Here is a 24977-nt window from a genome sequence, read left to right as displayed (position 1 = left end):
TTGGTGTAATCCCCATGGTCCTTTCGGAGTTCCCAGCATCCACTAGGACGTCAGAGAAAATAAGATTTTACTCACCGGTAAATCTATTTCTCGTAGTCCGTAGTGGATGCTGGGCGCCCATCCCAAGTGCGTTTTGTCTGCAATACTTGTACATAGTTATTGTTAACTAAAGGGTTATTGTTGAGCCATCTGTTGAGAGGCTCAGTTGTTTTCATACTGTTAAACTGGGTATAGTATCACGAGTTATACGGTGTGATTGGTGTGGCTGGTAGGAGTCTTACCCGGGATTCAAAATCCTTCCTTATTATGTCAGCTCGTCCGGGCACAGTGTCCTAACTGAGGCTTGGAGGAGGGTCATAGTGGGAGGAGCCAGTGCACACCAGGTGACCTAAAAGCTTTCTTTAGTTGTTCCCAGTCTCCTGCGGAGCCGCTATTCCCCATGGTCCTTTCGGAGTTCCCAGCATCCACTACGGACTACGAGAAATAGATTTACCGGTGAGTAAAATCTTATTTTATCTTGCCTCCAGGCGACTGTGACGAACTCACACCACTGCCGACAGCCTCATCCAAATGGTCATAATCCCAACACTTTTTAGAAGGTAAGCTACATCTACCCCTTACCCTCCCCCTAACCATCCCTACCCGCTGTCTAACCCTAACCCTTCCCTCCCGCAGTCTAACCCAACGTATCCCCCTCCCATCCCGCAGCATAACACTAGCCCACCCCAGCATACTCAAATTCAGAATTCTGGCGTCGGGATTCCAGTGCTGGTGCTCTGACTGTCAGCATCGCGAACATCAGGATGCCAACTACATCCCCACAAAATGGCTGCCTCTACAGGTGTACAGTAGGTGAAAGGTACAGTTTGATGTCATGCTACAGATGGATGTTGTCTCTTTAGTACTACATCCCCACAAAATGGCTGCCTCTACAGGTGTATAGTAAGTAGGTGACAGGTACAGTTTGATGTCATGCTACAGATGGATGTTGTCTCTTTAGTACACTAATAGACAAATTGCTCTGACAGAACACGTTAGAATATGTTGTGGATGTATAAATAAGATAGAGGCTACTCTGTGGTGGCAAGCTCTCAAAGTACTGCTCGAAACCAGTTTCAGCCAACTAGTTGTCAATCAATATGTTTTTGTCTCGGATGACCTCTGCCCCCATTCATATATATATATATATATATATATTTTATTATTATTATTTATTTATTTTTTTCTTAGTTTCCTACTTAAGAAACATGTGATTCCATATAAGTACATAATGATAATGGCTACCACCCACATCCTGCATTTCTAGGAAATACACTGACCACTTTTAATAGGCAAAATGTTATATGCAGGATGACCATTACATCAGTTAACTCCATTGAATGGAAGTTAAATGAACATTCCTCATGTATGCATTTGGTTATTAGGTTAAATAATAAATATAAAACCAATAATTACACAAATACCACAGCAACTGAAAACCAAGAAAAATAATGACATACAGTAAGTGATTCCAGTACATGCAGATTGCAACTCTTTAATTTATCATGGCTTGTATTTAAATACATATTGTGCCTTTATTACATTTTATTATATATTTTAATGTAATTTCAGACATACATTTGCTGATAGAACCTACGTAGAAAAATATTTATTGAAATTTTATGTTCTTTTATTTTAATGCTTATTATAGATCACCCACGTCAGTCTTTATTGTCCAGTGTGATGCTATTCTGTGTGTACGCATTTATGCTACTTTTGAGCTTCATTGAAAAAACCTAAGCACTGCATCTGTAATATTCATGACAAGCTCTTTACATCATTCATAAATTGTATTCTTTATCATTTTTCTTATACTCACTGGGCATAAACATATTTAACTTTCCATAACCAGCAGTGATCTAAAAATATTATAATTTTCACATTCATTACGTTCTGAATAAAGTGTCCAAAGAAGAGGAGCCAAGTAGGATGGAGCTTCTTGGGCTGGTACAAACTGTCCACCCATGCCATAATCACAGATAATTACCAGGGCTGTTATCTGTCTTTTGCCTTCATATTGCTTCAAAGTACCTTTAATTGAATTGCTGTAATTTTTGCCCTGCCTTAATGTAGTGACTTGTGGAGTGGAAATGATCCAGTGACGTCTGAGACCGTCATATGCAGCTTTGGGAGGGAGACAAGTCCATATGAACCTGATGCTGACCATAAATACAGACTCCCTCTGGCTGCTTCACATAACGCACTGGGGAGACCTGCATATCCTGCCATGCAGTGAGACTCCTGCTGTGCTTTGGACCAGTCTGCAGAATACTACTATATGCCAGCTGGAAGCACCTGTAGCACTGTTCTGCAAGTGACAAGAGCGATAGACTGCAAGCACAGCTCCCCAAGTCAGCTCAAGGTTTGTGTCTCCCTTCCCTTCTTCCCTCTCACTTACTTTCCTTCGCTGTCCATTGTTTTCCATCATTTTCTATAGATTGAGTATTTTCTTTATTGAATTGTATAATCGGATGCTTATCTTTTTCTCAACTTTATTATTCCTGTTTCACTGTAGTTCATTCAGTTGTGTTTCTCCAGTTACCCTGTATCAGTCAGCGAGATTTTATCAATTTCCTTTTGCCTTTTCACTTAATATTATACATGAGATAATATATTTCAATATATTTTTATTTGCAAATGTTTTTCGCTGATTATATCTATTGCAGAATTTACAAAGCATAGTTAATTACAGAACGCAGACCTGTTCCTTATAGCACAAGCAATGCTTTTACAGTACTGTATTGTGTGACATGCTGTGCCTGGTTATACACTGAAGAAATGTACACACTATAAATATATAGCTGTGTACATATATATATATATATATATATATATATACATAGAGGTATATAATACATTTGATTTTACCTATATACCAAATACAAAAATACTTGTACAAATATTGCACAAGCTGATCCACCAGAGAATAGGCACGTCTCCATATGGCTAGTCCTATACTATGTATAGCATTTTGCATCATAAGAATGTGATATTTCACTGCATTATACACTAAAATATATATTGTATACTAAACTTGTGTGACGCTTGTGTGATCTTGTATAGAAGCTGAATAGAAAAGTAATCAGAAAGAGACTAACACTTGCAGAACTTGTTTAATTAAAAAATGCAATTAATTTGAAAAAAAATATAGTTTTTACAGTCCTCTGGGCTCCTTTATACAGTAGTAGCTTATTATGTCTGGATCTAGTACAACAACAAAATATCAACTTGCATTGCGTGAGGATTTATGAAATGTTGTGAGGATTTATGAAATGTTTTACTTCAGATTTAGAGACACATCAGTTTACACATAAGGAAAGGAGAAAAATGATAGGAAAGCTATTACCTTTATTATCACTGAAGTAAAAAACTTCACAATACAGTATATTGCGGCACATTGCCTGCCCTGTATTAGATATAGGGCAGGCAATGTTAGTAGTTACCTATATATTATTTATGGAAAAGAGTACTTTGCACTGTACACATAAGGATATTAAAAGTCACCAGGAATGAGACAGTAGGTAGAGGGATTTTAGTAGGCCATGATACTTTCAGGTGATTGGTAATGTATTTATAAATGACTGTAGAATATAAGTATTTCTTACACAGGTTGAGTATCCCATATCCAAATATTCCGAAATACGGAATATTCCGAAATACTGACTTTTTTGAGTGAGAGTGAGATAGTGAAACCTTTGTTTTTTGATGGCTTAATGTACACAAACTTTGTTTAATACACATAGTTCTTAATAATATTGTATTAAATGACCTTCAGGCTGTGTGTATAAGGTGTATATGAAACATAAATGAATTGTGTGAATGTAGACACACTTTGTTTAATGCACAATGTTATAAAATGTTATAAAAAATATTGGCTAAAATTACCTTCCGGCTGTGTGTATAAAGTGTATATGTAACATAAATGCATTCTGTGCTTAGATTTAGGTCCCATCACCATGATATCTCATTATGGTATCTAATTATTCCAAAATACGGAAAAATCCCATATCCAAAATACCTCTGGTCCCAAGCATTTTGGATAAGGGATCCTCAACCTGTACTATAAACTAAGGTAATAATGATTGTTGAAGTTATTAACAAGTCCCCTGTAACACAGATATTGTTAGATGAGAATATACATTTTTATTGAGATCATTTGTGAACTATAAATATATGGTATACAGAACTTTGCAAGGTTGGCATTTAAGGCCACAGTAATACCTCTTTTCCACCTAAGTCCCAGGTCTTACCCAAGATTTGGAACACAGGGGCTAATTCAGACCTGATCGCTGCTGTGCGTTTTCGCACAGTAGGCGATCAGGTCTGAACTGCGCATGCGCCGCAATGTGCATGTGCATGCCAGAGATGCGATCGGCATCTCAGCCCAGCGATTGTCTCTGCCTGATTGACAGGCAGAGGCGTTCGCTGGGCGGGAGGAGGCGGGCTGGCGGCGTTTGCCTGCCCTTTTTAAGGGCGCGGTCTGGGCAATGCAGAAGTGCCAGGACCGCGCGGGGGCGGGCCACGGTGGCTGCGTGACGTCACACGCAGCCACTGCGACCCCCGACGCAGTGAAGAGTTGCCTACCAGCACAGCAATGCTGCGCAGGTAGGGACTTACTCGCCAGGGTGCGCTAGCATCACCACCGTGCCATGCTATCGCACCTGTGCGGCGTGGGAGGGCAAGACATGCAGGGCGGACTAGCCCTGTGCTGGGTGTCCCCCCGCATGTCAGGGTGGCTGATCGTAGCCGTGCAAAGCTACGATCAGGTCTGAATTAGCCCCACAGTTCCAAACCAGGTCAGACCCAGGACAGCCCCACTTCCACCACAGTACTGATCTGGGTTATTCCCGGATCGGCGCCACTCACACTGCACACGGTTGCAGTGCAGGCACTTGGAAATTACATCAACTCCTTGCACCACAAAAGCGTCTCTCTCCATCCTGTAAATGGGTCCTGGGTCAGATTCCCGGGTGACGGACCCGGATAGACCCTTTTGCATTGACCTAAATCCTGGGTTGCTGCGCAGTAATCCAGGATTTTCAGGTAAGTCGAAGAGGGGTATTAGAGTTAGGAAATTCAGCTAAAAGAGTGCATATTTACACCTGGCAAACCATGCTGCACTGTAAGATGTGCTTGTACAATACATTGTGTATGCAGGGGGAATGCTCTCTGCTTCTACATGTAGCACACACATCAGACAGTTTGATGTTTTACACTGCAATTTAGTTCAAATAAGATGCAAACCCTCCTGGCTCTAAACCAGTCTATGCATATTGAATGTTCCCTGCCACAATGCAGCAGGAGTTTGCCAGAATGTTAAATTGCAGTTTGTAGCTGGTTACACTCTTAACTCTATGGGGTCGATCCAGTTAACTTGCCCTCGCATTCCAGGGGGCGAGTGCCCGTTACAGTTGTGTACAAATGCCAGCAACAGCAGCAAAATTTGCCCCCTTCATGGCCCCATATCGCCCCAGATTCATTTATTTTTATACGTAGCCCTATATAGCTGCAAACAATCTGGCAGTATAGTAAGTGTGACATATAGCCACACTCACGGTGGTGAGGAATCGCGGCCAGTAGGACCGACCCCCAAGTGAGGACCATAGTGAATACAGAGGACGACCAATGAAATTTGCAACATTGTGTCACCATGATGATGAAATTCACTGGAAATTGCGTCATCAAGCTCAGGGACTGCCCACTTCTATATGGAAATTTCTGGGATTCAGGAAACTGCTCTACTCTCCCAGAAATCCAGGACAGTATCCCAAAATGTGGGAGTCTCAGATATTCAGGGAAAGTCGGCAAGATCTGGATAATTTCCTTTATTTTGTGCATTTTCATTGTTTAGTGGCTGATAAGAACTCTGCTTAACTCTTTATCTGCTTGTCTCCAACTCATTCCACATACAAGCTGTTTGCTTATGTAGTTGTTACATGGTGCAGAAGAAAGTGCTGCACAGCCTCTTTGTCAGGAACAATAAGAACGTTCTGTGTCAGGATAAATTACCAGGCAGCATTCTCTGGACTTGCCATTGAACTGTTTTGTCATATGTGTTATTTACACTTTACCATGACAGACGAGGTTGTCATTTCCATTACTGTAATCTACAGTACATGCTCATTAAAGGGATCTATTTACTAAGTGTTAGATGGAGATAAAGTGCACGGAGATAAAGTACCAGCCAACCAGCTCCTAACTGTCATTTTTCAAACCCAGCCTGTGACATGGTAGTTAGGAGCTGATTGGCTGTTACTTTCTCTCCTTCCACTTTATCTCCGTTCAAGCGTTAGTAAATAGACCCCTTAAGCTCAATTTTACTTCATATTTAATAAATCGATAATAAAACAACATTTTCATTGCTATCATATTGGTATTTATTGATTACATTTACTGGGGAGATGTACTAAGCCATGGAGAATGATAAACTGGAGAGAGATAAAGTACCAGCCAATCAGCTCATATCTGCCATGTCAAAGGCTGTGTTTGAAATATGACAGGCAGGATCTGATTGGTTGGTAGTTTATCTCTTTCCACTGGATCACTCTCCAAGGCCAGAGCCGGTCCAAGCCAAGATGATGCCCTAGGCAAAATTTTGGCTGGTGCCCCCTAGCACTGCCACTAGTCCCGCCTGTGACCCTGCACCCCTTTACCAGCACCATCACCTCTTACCCATAGCAGTCCTCATTTTGGTCCTCCTACCCCCTATTTTTTCAATAGAAACAGTGCGCACATTCGGCACACAGCCCAAAAAGGGGTGTGTTCTTGCTGGGAAGGGGCATGGCCACACAACAGTACCCCCAATTCAAATTACGCCACACAGTAATGAAACTTTATTCACATTATATCATGCGATAGTGTCCCTTATTCACGTTACATCACACAGTAGTACCACTTTACCTTATATACTTTACTCCTCACAGTAGTGCCCCTTATTAATATTACACCACACCATATTGCTCTAAATTCACATTACACCACACAGCAGTGCCCTTTCTATACGTTACGCATTCCTATGTGTCTAGGATGTACAAGCAGCTTCTGCTGATTAAAGTGATATGCGGCATGCCAATATTCTGTGTGCGACTGTGGCTATATCTGCACATGAAATGCTACAGTACAGTGATTTCCAGGATTACACTGTAACGTAGCATTTCATATGCAGATATAGCCACAGTCACACACAGAATATTGGCATGCCGCATATCATTTTATCCAGCAGAAGCTGCTTGTGCCCCTAGGCATTCCAAATGCCCTGGGCATTTGCCTAGTTTGCCTATGCCTTGGGCCAACTCTGTCCAAGGCTTATTACATCTCACATGTCCTGACTGAATATGTAGCTTATCTTATAAGATGCATGTATTTTGAAACAGTATTTAAATGTACAAGTGACATTTTCTTCACTATCATTTACTATCATTTACTTTGCAGATGCAAAAGTGCACAAGTCTCCTGCTGGTATCAGTAATACTCTGTGCCACTATCTCACAGACATTTGGACTAGTTTTAACAGTAAGTATACATTCTAATAATTAGTTTACCACAATATAATATAAGAAAGGACTGATATATGTGTTACATGTTCAGTAAATATTTAAAAGCTAATTTGATCCAAATGCCAAAATGTTTTGAATGACATTCATTTATTGAAAAACTATATTTAATCTAATACTTGGAGCTAGATAGAAGAACTGAAGCCATAGGCTGTGTGCTGTATGTTAAAGTGATATTCTTCCAGAGAGTCATTCAGTAATGTTACAGATATACAATATATTGGTGTATTTGGTTTGTTGAAACATGATTACTACAAAGCACAGGGAGTATATTTATGAAGCAGCTGACACTTCTCAGTGGGTTTGACCTCAAAATTTAAAGTGGCACAAATATCAGGTGTTACGTCCTCTATGTACTAATGCAATTGTGTGGACACGATCCTGGATCACTCATATAGTAGATCGGGAAATGTTGATGTGGGATACCCTGTCTCATGCTCCACTTGTTTCCTCCATATGCCTCTTAACAAGTTGCGTTAATAATTATCCTATTTTTTTGTCCTTGATTAACTCTAAAGCTGTGTACGCACGGTGAGATATATCCTTTCGATTTTGACTATATAGTCAAAATCGCAAGGAAAGTTAGTAGAAATCGCATGGTGTTGGGCAGCTTGCGATAGCTATTCGATCCTGATGCGCGGTCCTGCGGGGTCGGTATCGCAATGCTAGATAGACTGTGCAGGCAAGTCAATCTTGACTATCTAGTGCACTATCTAGTACAAAGTATAGTCAAAATTGGCACTTAGTCAAAATTGTACGTAGTCAAAATTTAAATCGTATAGTCAAAATCGGGCATTAAAAGGATCTCACCATGTGTATGTACCTTAATAATAGTCAGGTATGGGAAAGGGAACAGGTATGGGAAAGAGCCTAATTGTTGCACTGATTCGGCACACACTTGCAATTGCGTATAGGCGTCTCTCAGATGCGGCATACTCCATGTCAGCCTTATTCATTTGTTATAATCTTCTCACATTACAACAGTTCTAGAGAGTGGGTCAGTAGCGGTTTCGCCTGTTATCATTGGTGTAACAGGGCCAGGACAGTAGGCATAGAAGTGACTACACCTATGTTTTGTAACGTACCCTCAGCGTCATACAAGAGACACCAGAGACTAAGGGGCCCACACCGCAAACCCTGCACCCATATATTTACCTATCTGGAGTCCTGTGTCGGCCAGCGATGTAAATAGATTTGCACATGTGCACATCTCCTGGAACATGGTGCCAGCACAATGCCAGAATCTACTGTGCTGCCGGAAGCCCACACAGAGGCTGCAAATGGCCACATCTTCTCTTAAACCGTCCCTGCTCCGCATATCTACTGTGGTCCCTCCATTTCCAACAGCAGCCCCCCATAGGTTTCTTGGGGGCTGCAAAGCTGGCAGATTTACCAAGCTTTGGAATGTGCAGCAGTTTGGCCCCAGCAGCTAACTCCATCTGAAGATGTTTGTAGCCACTATGGCTTATCGGCTATATTCCGCAAAACTTACCGGTACCCTCCCTGGCAATGGCAGATGCGCATGCGTGGGCAGCCGCCACTGCAGTAGCGCTGTGGAGAGACAAAACAGTAGTGAAGTGACTGCTAATGCGATCACTTCACTTCTAACACATCGCAGGAATGGGCCCCTGTCACTGCGTGTGAATCAATCCTGCCAATGTTAATTTCTTATTTCTGTGAATAAAGGCAATAAATAATTGCAATTATCAAGTCTAAAACCCGATAATTTGTGTATATCAGGGACGTGCGGTGAGGTAAATGGCTCAGGAGGCACTGGCTAGTACCAGAGCCAGATTTACACACAATGGCCCTCATTCCGAGTTGTTCGCTCGCAAGCTGCTTTTAGCAGCTTTGCACACGCTAAGCCGCCGCCTACTGGGAGTGAATCTTAGCACAGTAGATTTGCGAACGAAAGATTAGCAGATTTGCGAATAGACAGTTCTTAGCAGTTTCTGAGTAGCTCGAGACTTACTCTGCCACTGCGATCAGTTCAGTCAGTTTCGTTCCTGGTTTGACGTCACAAACACACCCAGCGTTCACCCAGACACTCCCCCGTTTCTTCAGACACTCCCGCGTTTTTCCCAGAAACGGCAGCGTTTTTTCGCACACACCCATAAAACGGCCAGTTTCCGCCCAGAAACACCCACTTCCTGTCAATCACACTACGATCACCAGAACGAAGAAAAAACCTCGTAAGGCAGGCAGAGATCCGCATAGGCTCAAAGCCACATAAGCACCCGGAATTTTTATGACATTTGGCTACGGTAGGCAGGGCTAGCCTTAGTGATGGACAGTTGGGGTCAGGTGACCCAGGGTGCCTATCAGGTGTAGGTAGGAGGAGTATATACAGGGGTATATAGGCCTGGGTTAGGCAGCCATCTTCCTCTTAGCAGTTTCTTCGGATGCCCTCCCACCCGCCCTTTAATTTGGTGCTTCCGGTCCGCTTTTCGGACCGCCTTTCAATTTCAAGCAGGCTTTGATAGCCAGATGGGCGGAAAGTCGCTACCAGCCAGCGGTCAAAAGTTACATAAGTGGTCACTGTGGGACACCCCCTTTTGATAGAACAGCGAGTGTGTCCTCCCCTTGCGGGTGGACTACGGATGTTCCCGTGCGGGTTCGTCCAAGGCTCTGCTAGAGTAAGGGGGGTGAGTCCTGCGCAGTGCGGGTTATGTTTAAGGAGGCGGTTGTGAGTCCCCTCCTAGTTTTATTGGTTTATTATAGTTGACTGGTGCTGGTGAGTTGGTAGCCCCTTTTCTCGCCATCCTCCAATATTTAGCTTAAATGACAGGTCATCGAACAATAAATGCCAGTTTGACCTTTTAAATCTAGCAGTTGGTGTCCGTGTGGTTATTTCATAGTGATAAGCTAGCTAAGTGTTAATGTTAAGTGCGTCAGAATAAAGGCATGGGTGACTTATGCCGTGAGTAAAATACCTAACTTAATAGCAAATTTACTTGGCGCAGTCGCACTGCGGACATTGCGTATGCGCATTAGCGACTAATCGCTCCTTTGCGGAAAAAAATAACGAGCGATCAACTCGGAATGACCACCAATATATGAGCCAAAGGGGTCATGTGGGCATTATGCACATGTGCAGAGGAATAAACTCCAGAAAATTTGGTACATTTTTATCAGAGATGTGCGGAACAGATAGAGAGTTTTGACTATAAAAATGATTACAATAATGCAAAGAAGATATTTCTAACATAGTCTTAGTATTTTTCATATACTTTATACAGTCAAGACTCTGGCACAAACGTTAGTATGACAGGAAAGGCTCTGCCTCACCTGCCTCACCCCATCGCACATCACACACACACACACACACACACACACACACACACACACACACACACACACACACACGGCACTAAATACTTAAAGTGAGAAAAAAAGATAAGACCTTTTAAAAAATATTTGTAGGTTGCAGAATAAAGTGAACAGTAAATTTTGTAGCTTGAGTTACTTTCCTAAATCTAGTGATACTGATCAATGTTCCTGCGCATACTGGAGACGTTTTGTGCAGATGCAACCTAGCTCCTTTAATAATGACACTTAATTCATTTATATCATGAGATCCATTTATTACAGACTCTCTGCCGTCCATCCAATGCAGCACAATAAAAATGCAGCCAGTTTAGAAATATTTGGATGATAAGATTATACTATTTTGAAACTACACAGTCATTCATTATTGGTATTATATTATGATTTAGTAGTATACTCTCCAAAATACAATTTCTAATCATACATAAGGAATATGGCATAATAGGAATAAGTACAGCGCACACGGAGAAAAGCTCAATATTTCATAAATAAGTAAGAACAATTGCTGTAATCTACTCTTTTCATTAACAAAAATGATTACTGAACAACAAACCAAATAAAGATAATAGAGACGTCTAGTACTGTACCTACATATATTCTATGAGGAATTTATCAAAGACGGTACTTTCCTAGGGTTCTCACCCTGCCTCTAGGCCACTTGTTAGCTTCTCATCCCCAGCCACCATGCTTACAAACAAACATCACCTAAACATTCGCTGCTGAGGGAAAGCACAGGAGCTGGAAATGAATTTCTATAAAATCTATTGAAATGGACCTTACCTACTGTAACCATGTGTTCTTACAACAAATAATAGAGAATCTCAAAAGCAATACACTGTACAGTACACATTCAGAGTACTGTACGGTACCTCAAGAAAACATTATAGTATCAAATCCCACTGATATACCATAAAATGTATGCTGTCCTGGACCTTTTATTTTTGACACTGTCCCTAATGCCATCTCATTTGTATAGAAGGATGTCCAAAAATAAAGTAGTTCAATTACAGTGGCCCAATACACTGTATCTGTGCAACTCAGGGATGTACAGCATGCCTCTGAATTACTAGAAGAAAGCAAGTATTGGAATGCAAGTCAAAATCACCATCAAACTGAATGGCAACATCAAACCTTTTGGATTGGTTTGGTCACACTGGGCCACAAGAATAAGTTTTTAGCTTTTTGAAAAAAAAAATTCAGATTACGTCAGCATATTTTTTTCTATGTGTATATGTATATATATATATATATATATATATACTGTATAAGATGTTTTTGCTGACTTCTGGGAAATGTTAGATTGACATCTGGGTGCCGTCTCCAGCAATTGCCTCCGAGACAAGTGCCTCATAAGTTCACCGCTGCTTGCGCACCACAACTAACATTTGTTTTACAGATTTTCTCTAACTGTCTCTACTTCAAAGAGCTTATTAGCCTCTCAATGAATGGGCTGTAAACCGTGTGTACATGTTTGTATAGCAAAATTAGATTTCATGCTTCATCGGGGCATGGACTGCCGCCATGTACAGACATTTTCTAATTGTAATGGCCACAATCTAGTACATCGCTCATTTCACCCGCTGGGTGAAATGAGCGCCCCCCCCCCCCTTCCTCGCTCAACGCACATCGCGTTGTGCTGAGCGGGGGGGGAGATGTGTGCTGAGTGGTCTATGACAGATCACTCAGCACACATCTCTCCTTGTGTGTACTGCCCTTAAGGCGCTGTGTATTAAGTTGGTGCAAAATAATAATTTAATGTGGATGCTTCTGCCACTTTGCTAACTGATTTGTGATTTGTATGACATTGCCTTGTTTTACTAGGGGAAAGATAAGCGAGGCTGGACATTGAACAGTGCAGGCTACCTCTTAGGACCACGTAAGTGACAAAAGCTATTTTATGGCAATAAAATCTGTTTCACTTTGTACAGACATATGGTTATTTACACATGTACTAAGCCTTAGCGAGAGATAAAGTACCAGCCAATCGGCTCCTAACTGCCACGGTAAAGGCTGTGCTTGACAGGAGCTGATTGATTGGTATTTTATCTCTCTCCACTTTATCCCTCTGCGAGGCTTAGTACATCTGCCCCATAGTCAGGCGTATATTAAAGAGGTTTCCCCTTAATGTCGTTTGTGAATTAAGACAACAGTTGGTGATCAGGCATCTATGACTTTGTCCACTACAGGTGGGAAGTGGCCATCTAACATAGGCTCACTGTCACACACTGTTACCTACACAGAAGTGCTTCACTGTTCAGATAGGAATTTATATCAGAAAACTGGGTCAAATAGATGTTATGCTAATTTCCTGACACCAACTGGACGAAAGTGGGATCCCTCCCTTGTTCCCCAGCACTTGCCCTTGCTACTGAGTGTGTTCTTTCTGCCTGAACAATGCGGGTCATTCCGAGTTGATCGCTCGCTGCTGATTTCCGCAGTGCAGCGATCAGGTAAAAAAACGGCAAAACTGTGCATTCGTATGCACCGCAATGCGCAGGCGCGTCGTACGGGTACAAAGAGGATCGGTGCTGGGCGATGGATTTAGCAAAGATTCCATTCGCACAGCCGAATGCAAGGTGATTGACAGAAAGAGGGCGTTTATGGGTGTCAACTGACCGTTTTCTGGGATTGTTTGGGAAAACGCAGGCGTGTCCAGGCGTTTGCAGGGCGGGTGTCTGACGTCAATTCCGGCACCAAAAAGACTGAAGTGATCGCAAGGGCTGAGTAAGTCTAGAGCAGTGGCGTCAGAAGGCGGGTGCGGGGGGTGCGACCCGCACCCGGGTGTCCCCCTCGGAACGGGTGACACCAAAGTGCAAGCTCTTCTGTAGTGACAGGAGCCAAGTGCTGCAGTGAGATAATCTGCAGCACTCGGCTCCTGTCACAGATAAGAGCCGGCACTGCAAGCTGACCAGTCTCCGGGGGCAGCCAGCATCTTCGGGGAAGCTGGACATGCCCCCGGAAAGAAGGAGAAAAGGTCCGCGAGGCCACACCCCCTTCTAAATTAGGTCACGCCCCCTTTTTGGTCGCCCGCGGCTCCAGCGGGCTGAAGGGGGGGGTGATAATACAGAGTGCGCTCCGGGTGTCACCCGGTGACGCCTCTGGTCTAGAGCTACTCTGACACTGCACAAAATGTTTTTGCTGCGCTCGGCTGCAAAGGCATTCACACACTTGCAAAGCAAAAATACACTATGCCGTGGGCGGTGACTATGCGTTTGCATGGCTGCTAAAAGTAGCTAGTGAGCGATCAACTCGGAATGACCCCCAATATTCAAAGTGGTTTGTTGAGAGAAGCTGACACTTTGGGGTCTATTCATGAAGCAGGGAAAAGAGTGGAGGAAAGGACCAGTGGGGAAGTTGCCCATGCCAACCAACCTGCTTTAAGGGAAGCCTTTATCAAGTACATTTTACAAAATGTCAGGGAGATGCTGATTGGTTGCCATGGCCGACTTCTCCACTGGTCTGTTTCTCCACTCTCTTCACTGCTTCATGAGTAGAGCCCTTTTTTATGTTGTATCTGAGCTAATTGCTGTTTGCCCAATCAACTGAGACAAACTGATGCAACAACAAAGGTGATTTGCAGAAGCATAACACATGACTGTACGGCAGAGCCAATGCCATTTGTGAATTCTTTTGTGTTATGTTAAGCAAGGCGCATAGATTTAAAATGTAAACATGTTAGTGTATGCCGGGGTGCCACATTGTGTATCTTCCTGTCAAAGAAGCTGGACCAATCACTGTATTCCTCGCTGCAAGTAGAACAAGTGCATAAATGTAAGTTGCTCAATCAATTTCTTAGTAAATGTAATTACAACAGTGGTGGATTTTACCTAAGGAAGTAGGGCTGCAGGCTCCTTCCCAAGGAGCACCTTGCCCCCCCCCCCCCCCCCCCAATAAAATCCCCCTCACTTAGTGACTTATAACAAACTGGACTGGCAGACCCAGGGGGTGGTGTTTCCTCCTCTGGGACTGCCTGTTTGGACTATGGGGGTAATTCAGACCTGATCGCTGCTAGGCTGCGTTTTCTCACAGGCTGCGATCAGGTCTGAACTGCGCATGCACCGCAATGTACAGGTGCGACGGACCGCAGCAACGGGGATCGCCAGTCAGCGAGGGGATGGTGCAAAAATTAGAATGCACTGGCAATCGCAAGGTGATTGGCAGGAAGAGACCGTTTGTGTGTTGCAACTGACCGTTTCTAGGGAGTGTCCGGAAAATGCAGGAGGGACCAGGCATTTTGAGGGAGGGTTTCTGACGTCAGCTTCAGCCCCGATCATCGCAGTGGCTGAATAAGTACTGGGCTGAGCAGAGACTGCACAAACTGTTGTTTGTGCAGCTCTCCAGCAAAAGCGATTGCACAAATGCACACACACACACACACACACACACACACACACACACACACACACACACACACACAATACCCTCCCCCTGTAGACGGCGACTACCTGATTGCAGGGATGCAAAAAATGCACCCTAGCGATCAGGTCTGAATTACCCCCTATAGCAGAGAGTGCTTCCCATATGTAGCCATTTCCTTGTCATGGCAACCCTATCTAGCTGCTAGGGACTGCGGCACTAGAAGCCAGCTGGCTTTTTACTGAGGGGTCTATTCATGAAGCAGTGAAAAGAGCGGAGAAGTAAGCCTGTGGAGAAGTTGGCAACTAATCAGTTGCTACGTACAAATGTATAGTATGCAAATTATAAAGTAATACAGGCACTCAAATAAACCAAAGCTACACCAATTATAAAGACTGATACCCCCTGAAAGACATAAAGTAATCTAAACCATACAGTAGTTATGAGAACAACATTGGAACTCATAAAGTAGAATGGACATTGATGTGACTTTACACCATGTGAATTCTATGTCAGACTTTCATTGCTGCAAAGGTTGGGGAAGATTGATTTAATGGTAGATGCCCAAATTCCAAAACTGTAATGAGGGATATAACTAGGAGGTGAAGACACAGGAGCTTTCGTACAGCCTGAAGCTCTGCGCCACGCGTTTGAAATTGACCTTTATTATATAAAGTCTTGGCTGTCTGGAAATGTTGTGGTCATCTACATCCCAACACAGATTTATTATCATTTCACTGTTCTCAAATTTATTGTCTTTTGTGGTATTTTTCCATTTCAAGGGCAAGCACTGTAGGCCAGACTAGCCAGACACAGCAAAGTGATGGTACTCTACTACTTCTTGTACCATGTCTTATGTCTCCTCCCATTCCTTTTTTCCTTGCCTTCTTGGTAATATGTAAGCTTGAGGCCTATCATAAGGATGTACGTATAGCAATGACATCACTATTTCAACAGAGTAACTACTGATGCTGCTGGCACATTTCCTGCCTCGGCCTACAACTCAGGCAATGGGCAAGCAAGGAGAGTCAAGGGCAGGCAGACATAAATACAACCATTAACATCTAAAGACACATGGGGCAAAGGCTGTGTCTTCCTTCACCTCCCACCCCCTAGACAGACATATGTAGTGACAATGATGACTTCCTCCACCTCTATGCAAAAAATAAACATGCCTTCAGTCCCAACTTGGCAGCCACGGCTACACAAAATGAATTAGACTAGCCCATATGGCTGAAATAAGGAGAGAAAACGGTGGGTGATAACTCCACACATGTATCCAGGTGTTCTTAGCACGTGCCACAGTCATTCAAGAACAGATTAAAACTTTCCAAACTTTTATAAATGTAAAAACAAGGTACTACAGCGGTTTTGAAGTGCACGTACCGTTGCAAAACATCATCTGTTTTCTCTGTAATGTATAGGTACATTACCCCATGTGTTTTATAAGCGCTGAATTCCTCCGTATTTCTAGTTTTAGGGTTAATTGCGTGACCTGTCCTCCTCGTTTGCCCTTTTCTCTTAGAGAATTTAATCTCCTGCGGTCATTCTGTAAATTCATTTTCATTAACTAGATCATAGTGGCATAATGTGGGTCTGTTACTGCCAGATGCCAGCTTGGTTAGACTGGCTAATAGCCGCCATCCTTTATTTCAGGTCGTATTGATCCGCTTTCACTGATTAAGGAAATGCCCATTGCAATGGGAAGAGAAGAGTCACCTGGGGAATGTAAGTAGGTTAGGAGAAGGCCAATTCAACTTTTAATGCAGAACTAAGGTTAAATGAGATTAGAATGAACATCAACAGAAAAGATTCAATTATAAAAGAAACATACATAAAATCTCCCTAAAATGTTCAGTAAATCCAATGGAAATGGAGAGAACATAGTAAAAATTTGGCCTATTTGGCCTATTCTCTAAAGGTGCATTACTATATTGGGAATCTGACCATACTGTACATCTGCACTTCCAATCAATAAAAAATGTAAATGTTTAAATTAATATCAATGACTTAAAATTAAGAAGATGAGTAATTCATTCTCATTACGTCCTAATAAAAGAGAAACCTAACGGCGATCGCAGTGGGAATTTATTCGCAAAATGACTGACAGTCAGGGAGTGTTTGTGGGAGGTACTAGGGGTGTCACAGGATGCAATTCTGTATGCAATACATATGGCTCCGGCATATAACTTTAAACAGGCACGATGCGCGACCATAGGGCGATGTGCATCCGATGGTTGCGTCTTTGTACGTATGCTGTGATTCAGAGACAACGCCAGTGGGCAGCTTCATACAACGTTGGCGGCTGCAACATTTGCATATTTTCGCACAGTCACTATATACTAACTAGCAGCTGTGAAGACATTTGCCTACATCTCAGAATCAGGCCTGTATCACATCTCTCTTGTGAAGATGTCTAGGAGAACGTGATACACTTTTCTGGTATTATTGCACTCTCTATAACTTGTTTCTAGCAAGCAGATTTTTGGTTATTGTAATATGGAAGCCCAAAATATTAACCTGTAGCTTGCTAGCACAAATGGGATTTCAGTGAGATAGCTGCTAGATTTAAAGTGTCAATTAGTTTTAACGTAAAGCCAACCTGATTTTACCTTAAAAGTAATTGAAACTTTAAATCTAGCAGCATAACTATCTTAGCAGAGAGAAAAGTTATTGCAGGATGTCTTTACTTCCGTGTGCTTCGTTATTCATCAAAGTGAAGTCTAAAAACACATTAGATGCGCAAAGTACAAAAAGAGGAAAAAAACATCAAATTAAATATATTATCTCAAGGGAATAATTGCACCATTCCTAATATTATGGATTCCAGGCAACCATTCATTAATCATGAACTCCAGATTAACCCATTGTGTTTCTCATGAATCACCTTCCTTCTACCTAATGACCACTTGATGTATTCTAGAGAGGTTTAAATTAAAGTAGAAACGGCTGCGCAAAGTAACAGGGAAAATTATGATAATAGAGAGCCGACGTGTATAAAAAGGGGTTTATTAAACAAAGAAAATAAAACATGTTAGATACCGTGAGATAATGATATTGCTTTTATCATTATCTCACGGTATCTAACTAAGTTTTACTAATCATTTTGTGTATACATGTTTTTATTTTCTTTGTTTAATAAACCCCTTTTTATACACGTCGGCTCTCTGTTATCATAATTTTCCCTGTTACTGTGCGCAGCCGTTTCTACTTTAATTTCTATCTCAATTGTTTAAACACACACAGTGTTTAGTACGGCAGCGCATAGTACCAGGGTAACTTTATTCATTTATATGTGGTTAATCTAGAGGCGCTGTTAAAGCAGTTATTTGTTTTTCCTTATTGTAGAGAGGTTTGGCTGCCCTGCCATATTCGCCTTATACTGCGTATTGGCCTGTCTGAAGTTAATCTGTAATTACATATTATCATGGATTTCTGCAGCGGCGGAGACGTCTAGTATACAGATTGATGTTTCAGCACATACTGTTATATGCTGTATTTACATTTTCAAAAACTTGTACCAATATTTTGTTCTTTCCCAAATAAGCAAAGCACCTTTATGCTGTTGTTTTCTTCTTTTAATTCCATCACTCAGAACATTTTTAACTAGTCATATCATACTATGCATGTTGCATTATTGAAATTATTTTAAATGATTATTTTACCATAATTTTATTATGACACTTTGTACAGCACAAGTTACATAAAATAACCTTTCTTATTAATTTGTTTACTAGATGCAATAGATAATCATAGATCTTTCAATGACAAACATGGATTCGGTGGAAAACGTGAGCTACAGCCAGAAGAGGATGTAAAGTCAGGTAATAGTTACTGTACTTAGAAAAACATGTAGCAGACTGCATGAACAAATTCAAACACACAGAATCAGCTAAACAGCACCATCTAGTGCCCAATTTGGTGTAGTGCTTGACAGTGAAACATTTTAAAATCTAATTTAGTATCTATTACACAAAAAATCGTTGAAATCAAAGACACTTGATTCTGTTTTTTATGGGGTTTTGTTTTTTTAAATAATTAAAGCATCTATAAAAAGATTGATGTATTTTATTATGTTTATTGATCAGAGTTCAGATAACTTTGAGATTAAAGTACAAAGCACAATTTCAGTCCCAGACACTGTACCAATCTGGTCAGAATTGACCAATAATTTCAGGATCACGCATGTTCCGTAATGTCACTGTGACCCTGCTTGCAGTGCACTGTACGCCGCAGCTTGATTGGGGGAGGAGAAGGGAACCGTTGCTGAAAATGTCGCCTTAGTTTCTGGGGGTGCAAAACCAGAGACAGCATCCTCTGCTACAGGTTCACTGGCCTCAGCACCTTTGTTGAGGTGGAAATTCTGAGTAACTGTTGGATTACTCTGATGTTTGATACGCTGCCTGATGCTGCCAATGCTTATCTCTTGCCACATCTTGGCATGTATGCAGCAGGTCTGAGAAGGCACAGGTGGGCATCTAATTTCAAAAGATGACCCCTGCATCATTTACATACATTCTCAGCTCCGCTGCTAGTGAAGATGCAGCACCGATCACTCCTGCGTCCAAAGGCCAAATACCAGGGTGCAGCTTTAAGTAGGCTGCCTTCCAAACAAGCTCAGAAGAGGGTCATGCTCTGTCCTATGTAGTCCGGTAGGCTAGAGTGGTATCACTAGGCCTTACCCTAATTTTATTGTGTGTCCCAGCAATGCATTGTTCCACCTTTTAGTCCCACCCACCAGATTACATGATCTCAGATGATTACAGGAAGAGCAGCAAGCCACAAGTAGAAATGGAGCTTCATAGCTGTGCATTGCACATAGGGTAATTAGTGAGGTACCAATTATATTGGTCTTGCTTTTATCTAATGTGGTCCCACATCACTCATGCACCTACCCCCAGATGTGAATTGCCCACTCAGATATGGCTGACACAAGGACAGCAAGCGCTTTACTTCTTCTAGCAATGTGATAGGCTCCCCATGAAAGCATATTAGAGGTGACCATCACTGACTGTACAGTCCAAAAATGTATCATTAGAATTACATTGTTAATACCATAAACGGTAATATTGTACAGAGTGAAACCCATTCAAGATTAGTTCGTACTACAGTAGGTTGTGTTTGTGCCTTTATAATAGATTATTTTCTGTTTTGTTTAATGAAAACATGAGGTAGAGATGGTTATTCCCCAGAATCTGTTAGTGGTTCCTCACTGCCGAATGACACAGGCCACATACTGTTAGTAGTATACTTACACCCAGTGGCCTTAATGCATTCTTGGCATGCTGCAAAATGCAGATTGTAGTGGAAAACATTCTGCTGCCGGGATCCCCAGCGCCGGTCTCCCAGCCCCAACCTGAAGTGACCCTTCACTACCAATGCAGGTCCCTTTATTGATGATGTCATCAGCAGAATGTAATGGAGTCTGAGATCGCTGGGGGTGCAGGACTTTTTTTTAATGGGGCAATCACATACAAGGCATGGTTGTGCCTTGTAAGTAATTGCCCCTCTAAAAAAAAAAAGAGAGAGATTGTCCGCAGCTCTAGAGATCTTGGACTCCATTACATCCCGTCGCATGTTTAATCTTTCTCCATGACGTCTGCAGAATTTATAGCTTTCTGGTTTCCATGAGATAAAAGTACACACATGTTGTCTGTATTATGTGGGGAACCTGGACCTAGAAGCATTACCTAGGCATGTGGATGCTCACATATATTTTAGCTAGCTGAGGTAACGGCCAGCTCAATGCCCACTTGTGTCATGATATTTGCTATGAGGTGGCTGAGGAATGCAAGGAATACAGTAAAAGTTACTGTGATTCAACTACAGTATAATGTGTTGTGTTCATGGGCTCTTAGGGCCAGAAGTGCCCAGCATTCAATATAGATTCTCCAGTACCCGCACAGCACTCCCCTATATGGTGGTGCCATTATTCCAGTGATACTGTATATTATTTAAGATGGCGCTTGAACGGCAGACAGAAAAGACCCTGGTAAATGGTCAGTGTTTGTTCTTTTCAGCCCATGCACCATCTCTCTGAATATGTCGACTGAAAGATGGCCATTCTGCCAGGAGTAAGTTTCGGGGGAGCGCCACAAGGACAATTACAGGGACATCCCCTGGCACAGGCCTTGGGAAAGGGGGCAGTCGTGCTCTCAGTGAATAGGCCTGGTACATACAAGCCCACTCTTCTCTTAAAACCCCATTGCAAGTTGCAGTGTACAGTATTTCCTGAATCCTTCCCATAGTATTAGGAGACGTTACACAGCAGAAGAGGGCTTAATCCAGGCATGTCCAAACTACGGACCTCCAGCTGTTGTGAAACTACATATCCCAGGCATGCCCTGACACAGTTTTGCTGTCAGAGAATGCTAAAGCTGTGTCAGGGCATGCTGAGATGTGTAGTTTCTCAACAGCTGGAGGGCCGCAGTTTGGACATGCCTGGCTTAATCCATAGGTCTGCAAACTCGGTCCTCATTACCCCACACAGTGCATGTTTTGCAGGTAACCCAGCAGGTGCACAGGTATATTAATTACTCACAGACACATTTGAAAAAGTCCACAGGTGTAGTTAATTATTTCACTTGTGATTCTGTGAGGAGACCTGCAAAACATGCACTGTGTGGGGTAATGAGGGGCGAGTTTGCAGACCTATAGCTTAATCTGTCAGACACTGTGATCAGTTACTTCAGGTTTCCCACTGTGCTCAGTGCTCTCTTTTATCACTTGGTAATACAGTATACTCATATTTGTGGAGCCAAGCTAATGGACTCTGAGCTAATAGACACTGATAGTTACAGTTCTAGCATGATGGGATAATTAAAAGACTTTAACAGTACTGGAGATACGTACAATATGTAACCTCACTATGACCCTTATTACAGGGGATAAAAATGTAATTATTTGTTCTCACAACCACAATATAATGAGCAGATGTGATTTTATAATTCATTTTATGTTTTTATTCTCTGTGTGTAACCATGTAGCTTCTAAGTGTGGACAATAATGTATTTGGTTGAGTTTTATCAAACACTACCTTCACTATCTTCCCTGACAACCACTATAGGTTCTATTACGTAACATGGTTGCTTTAATAGGTTTCGGCATGAGATACTGTATTATAAATAATGCTGGCAGCCCTCCTCATATACACAAGCCAGCACTGCTATGAGTAATGGAAATAGTGTGACTGGGCCAGACTGAAATGAAATAAGAGCAATGCTTTATACCGCACAGGGCTATTCATCACATTAGACTAGACTGTAGGTCGTCAGACAGATAGGGTCAAGGTACTACTGCTGATTGCTCTAGAGCAGGACATGTGACGAAACGTTTATTGCAGTGAATGGCGTGCCATGACACAGAATGGATTACTGCTTGCCAATTGCCACTTACCGTAGTATCCTGAATTAATCAGCCATATGTATTACAATAACAGAGATCCACATCTTTAATAGCCAAGGTGTGCAACTCACGCAGTAGATTCTGTTCAGGCTCTGTATTATTGTAAAAAATGTATATTGATACTTACTCTGCGGTGGGTGGAACTTCTATGTACTGTCATTATTTTGCACATACATGTGTTTAAAAAAAAAATATTTTGTATTCCTAGGAAACTTTTTTAGAACTTTGTCCGATGACAACGTACTGCGCACACTGATTGAATTTTTAACTTACTTACATCTGAAAGGTAAGAGTACTAAATTCTGTATGATCTTGACAAAGATGACTAAGTGACATATGGATCATTATGTCAGAGCTTTAAAATTCTGCCTTTAGAATGGGCAAATGTCGTGACTATAATCTCATTGGATGACTCAAATAAAGGAAAAAGAAAATTCTTCAGGGCATATTCACTTAGCTGCTGAGCTTACTGCGGGAGGATAGCCTTGAGCTTTAATGCTATTCATATTTTCAGCACTTTTCCTCCCAAGGTGTCTAATGCACATCCAACCATAGATTCTGGGTTAAGTGTCTGGAGCTGTGGGTTAATGCACTCATGGCTACCGTGATAAGGGCAAAAAGCCCAACTTACTATTCACACTTCAGGAGGGTGAGAACAGAAATGTGCGGTAAACAGAGCCTGCGGAGCTTACCGTGGGCTGCAACTTAATAGCACTGGGCACTGCTACAAGCCCACAGTAAGCCTTATGGCTAATTGAATATGCACATATTTGCTTATGATCTCTTGATTCAATAGATATAGATATAGCACTGTGTTCTATTCCAAAGCCTAGCTTGATGCTCAGGTTTTATCATATCATAGAGCCTAAACTTCTATTATCTTCAGGTACATATCCAGTTGTAAGTACATGGACAGTCAGTAGTAGTAATGGTTGAGATCAGTCCATTTCGATGGTATGAGTTGCCTTGTGCTAACTCTTCTCAATGGCAGTCGCACAGTGAATTGCATTTGCAATTCAATTCCAAACTTGCATTGCTCTATCAGAGGAAATTCTCATTTGTTTGTACGCACCCCCCTGAGGGTGTGATATGGTAGGGAAAATATTTATTTGAAGGGAAAATGTCGGGACTTGGTTGAGAACCCTTCCAACTTCCCCACCACCACGCCAATAACTAATTAGGCTAATTAGCAAAATAATTACATGTTTTTATTGGGGTTAAAATATATATATTGACTACAATTACTACGCAATCAACTTTTCCTTATATTATGCAATCCAAATTTAATGAAAGTATTTATTTCAACAAAAATAATTGCTTTTGATAATTATTTTAAATTTTTTTATTTAAAGTCATCCAAAATGATTTCAGAGCACTGTGCACCCCTATGGCTAACCATTATTTTGCTTACTAAAGGAAATTGTAGAAGAGGCCGCAGCAGAGATCAATTATTACTGCTGATTAGCACTGACATGCCGACATTATCAAAAATATAATTTTTATGCAGCATATTAAAATAAAAGTATTCTCTGGATTCATTGTGTCCCTAAGGATTTGCCTTTGGTCATTATATGTAACATTCTACCATGAGTCCATCTCTGTTTTCTCTTCTTTCCAGAGTCTGGAGCACTTGATAACTTAAGCTCACCAATGTCCTCAGAAGAAACAAACCAGTCCTGAAAAGAAATAAAGCCTTTGTATTTGATTGCATAATGATGACTTATCCAATAAATGTGTTAATTTAATGCTCAGAAAGTTCCACTTATAAATATATCCCAATGATACTACAGTGTATTTTCGCTTAAGTAAAATTAAGCCATACAATAAAAAATAGCAGCTGCTGTTTGACGTATTTCATATAAAAATTTGTGATGAAATTAATCTGAACTGTCAAAATGTACTTGTATATTATAACCATACAGTTATGACACTAACAATATGGCTTCAGGCCCGCTACCCGCTCAGCAAAGGGATGCAAAGCAGGTAGGCGCCTGGCTGATGAGGCGCTCTTCCTGCTTTGCATCCCTGCTGCTGCACCGTCCTGTCCCCTCTGAGTGCCTCAGCAGCGCCGACAACTTGTTGCCCTCCCCCAGTGACAGTGAACAGACAAAAGGGGGCGGAGCTACACGCGTAGGAAGGGGGCAGAGTCACAGGGACAGAAGGGGTGGAGTCACATGGGTGAAGAGGGGCGGAGCTACATGAGACCCAGGCTGAGGCAGATCCCATCTGGCCAAACAGACTGTGGTAATTGATTAGATAGAAAGTGAGAGTAAGTGTATGTATGTGTATGTAATGTGC

General features: G+C 41.9%; 1 protein-coding gene across 2 annotated transcripts; it reads left to right on the top strand.

Annotated features, from left to right (window-relative positions):
- Positions 1–2196: 2196 nt before the first annotated feature.
- Positions 2197–24520, top strand: GAL (galanin and GMAP prepropeptide). Of its 2 annotated transcripts, XM_063946158.1 has the most exons (7): positions 2197–2401; positions 7471–7551; positions 12741–12795; positions 16932–17003; positions 19013–19099; positions 22888–22965; positions 24298–24520. In XM_063946158.1, exons 1-7 carry the CDS (start codon positions 2318–2320, stop codon positions 24357–24359), a joined length of 519 nt encoding a protein of 172 aa, XP_063802228.1. In that variant the 5' UTR covers positions 2197–2317; the 3' UTR covers positions 24360–24520. The 2 variants fall into 2 exon arrangements, with proteins under 2 accessions (XP_063802228.1, XP_063802229.1); XM_063946159.1 differs by lacking the exon at positions 16932–17003 and having other exon boundaries at positions 2208–2401.
- Positions 24521–24977: the final 457 nt, after the last annotated feature.

This window comes from Pseudophryne corroboree, chromosome 11 (assembly GCF_028390025.1).
Source record: "Pseudophryne corroboree isolate aPseCor3 chromosome 11, aPseCor3.hap2, whole genome shotgun sequence".
NCBI classification, from domain to species: domain Eukaryota; kingdom Metazoa; phylum Chordata; class Amphibia; order Anura; family Myobatrachidae; genus Pseudophryne; species Pseudophryne corroboree.
Note: the sequence above shows the minus strand (reverse complement) of the source record. Positions and strands in the feature narration are given on the sequence as shown.

Bases quoted from the DNA above. Each gene is read 5' to 3' on its own strand.
- GAL (XM_063946158.1), top strand. From the start codon at position 2,318: ATGCCAGCTGGAAGCACCTGTAGCACTGTTCTGCAAGTGACAAGAGCG. The intron at 2,402-7,470 runs GTTTGTGTCTCC...TTTACTTTGCAG, and splicing joins GCTCCCCAAGTCAGCTCAAG to ATGCAAAAGTGCACAAGTCT. The intron at 17,004-19,012 runs GTAAGTAGGTTA...TTTGTTTACTAG, and splicing joins AGAAGAGTCACCTGGGGAAT to ATGCAATAGATAATCATAGA.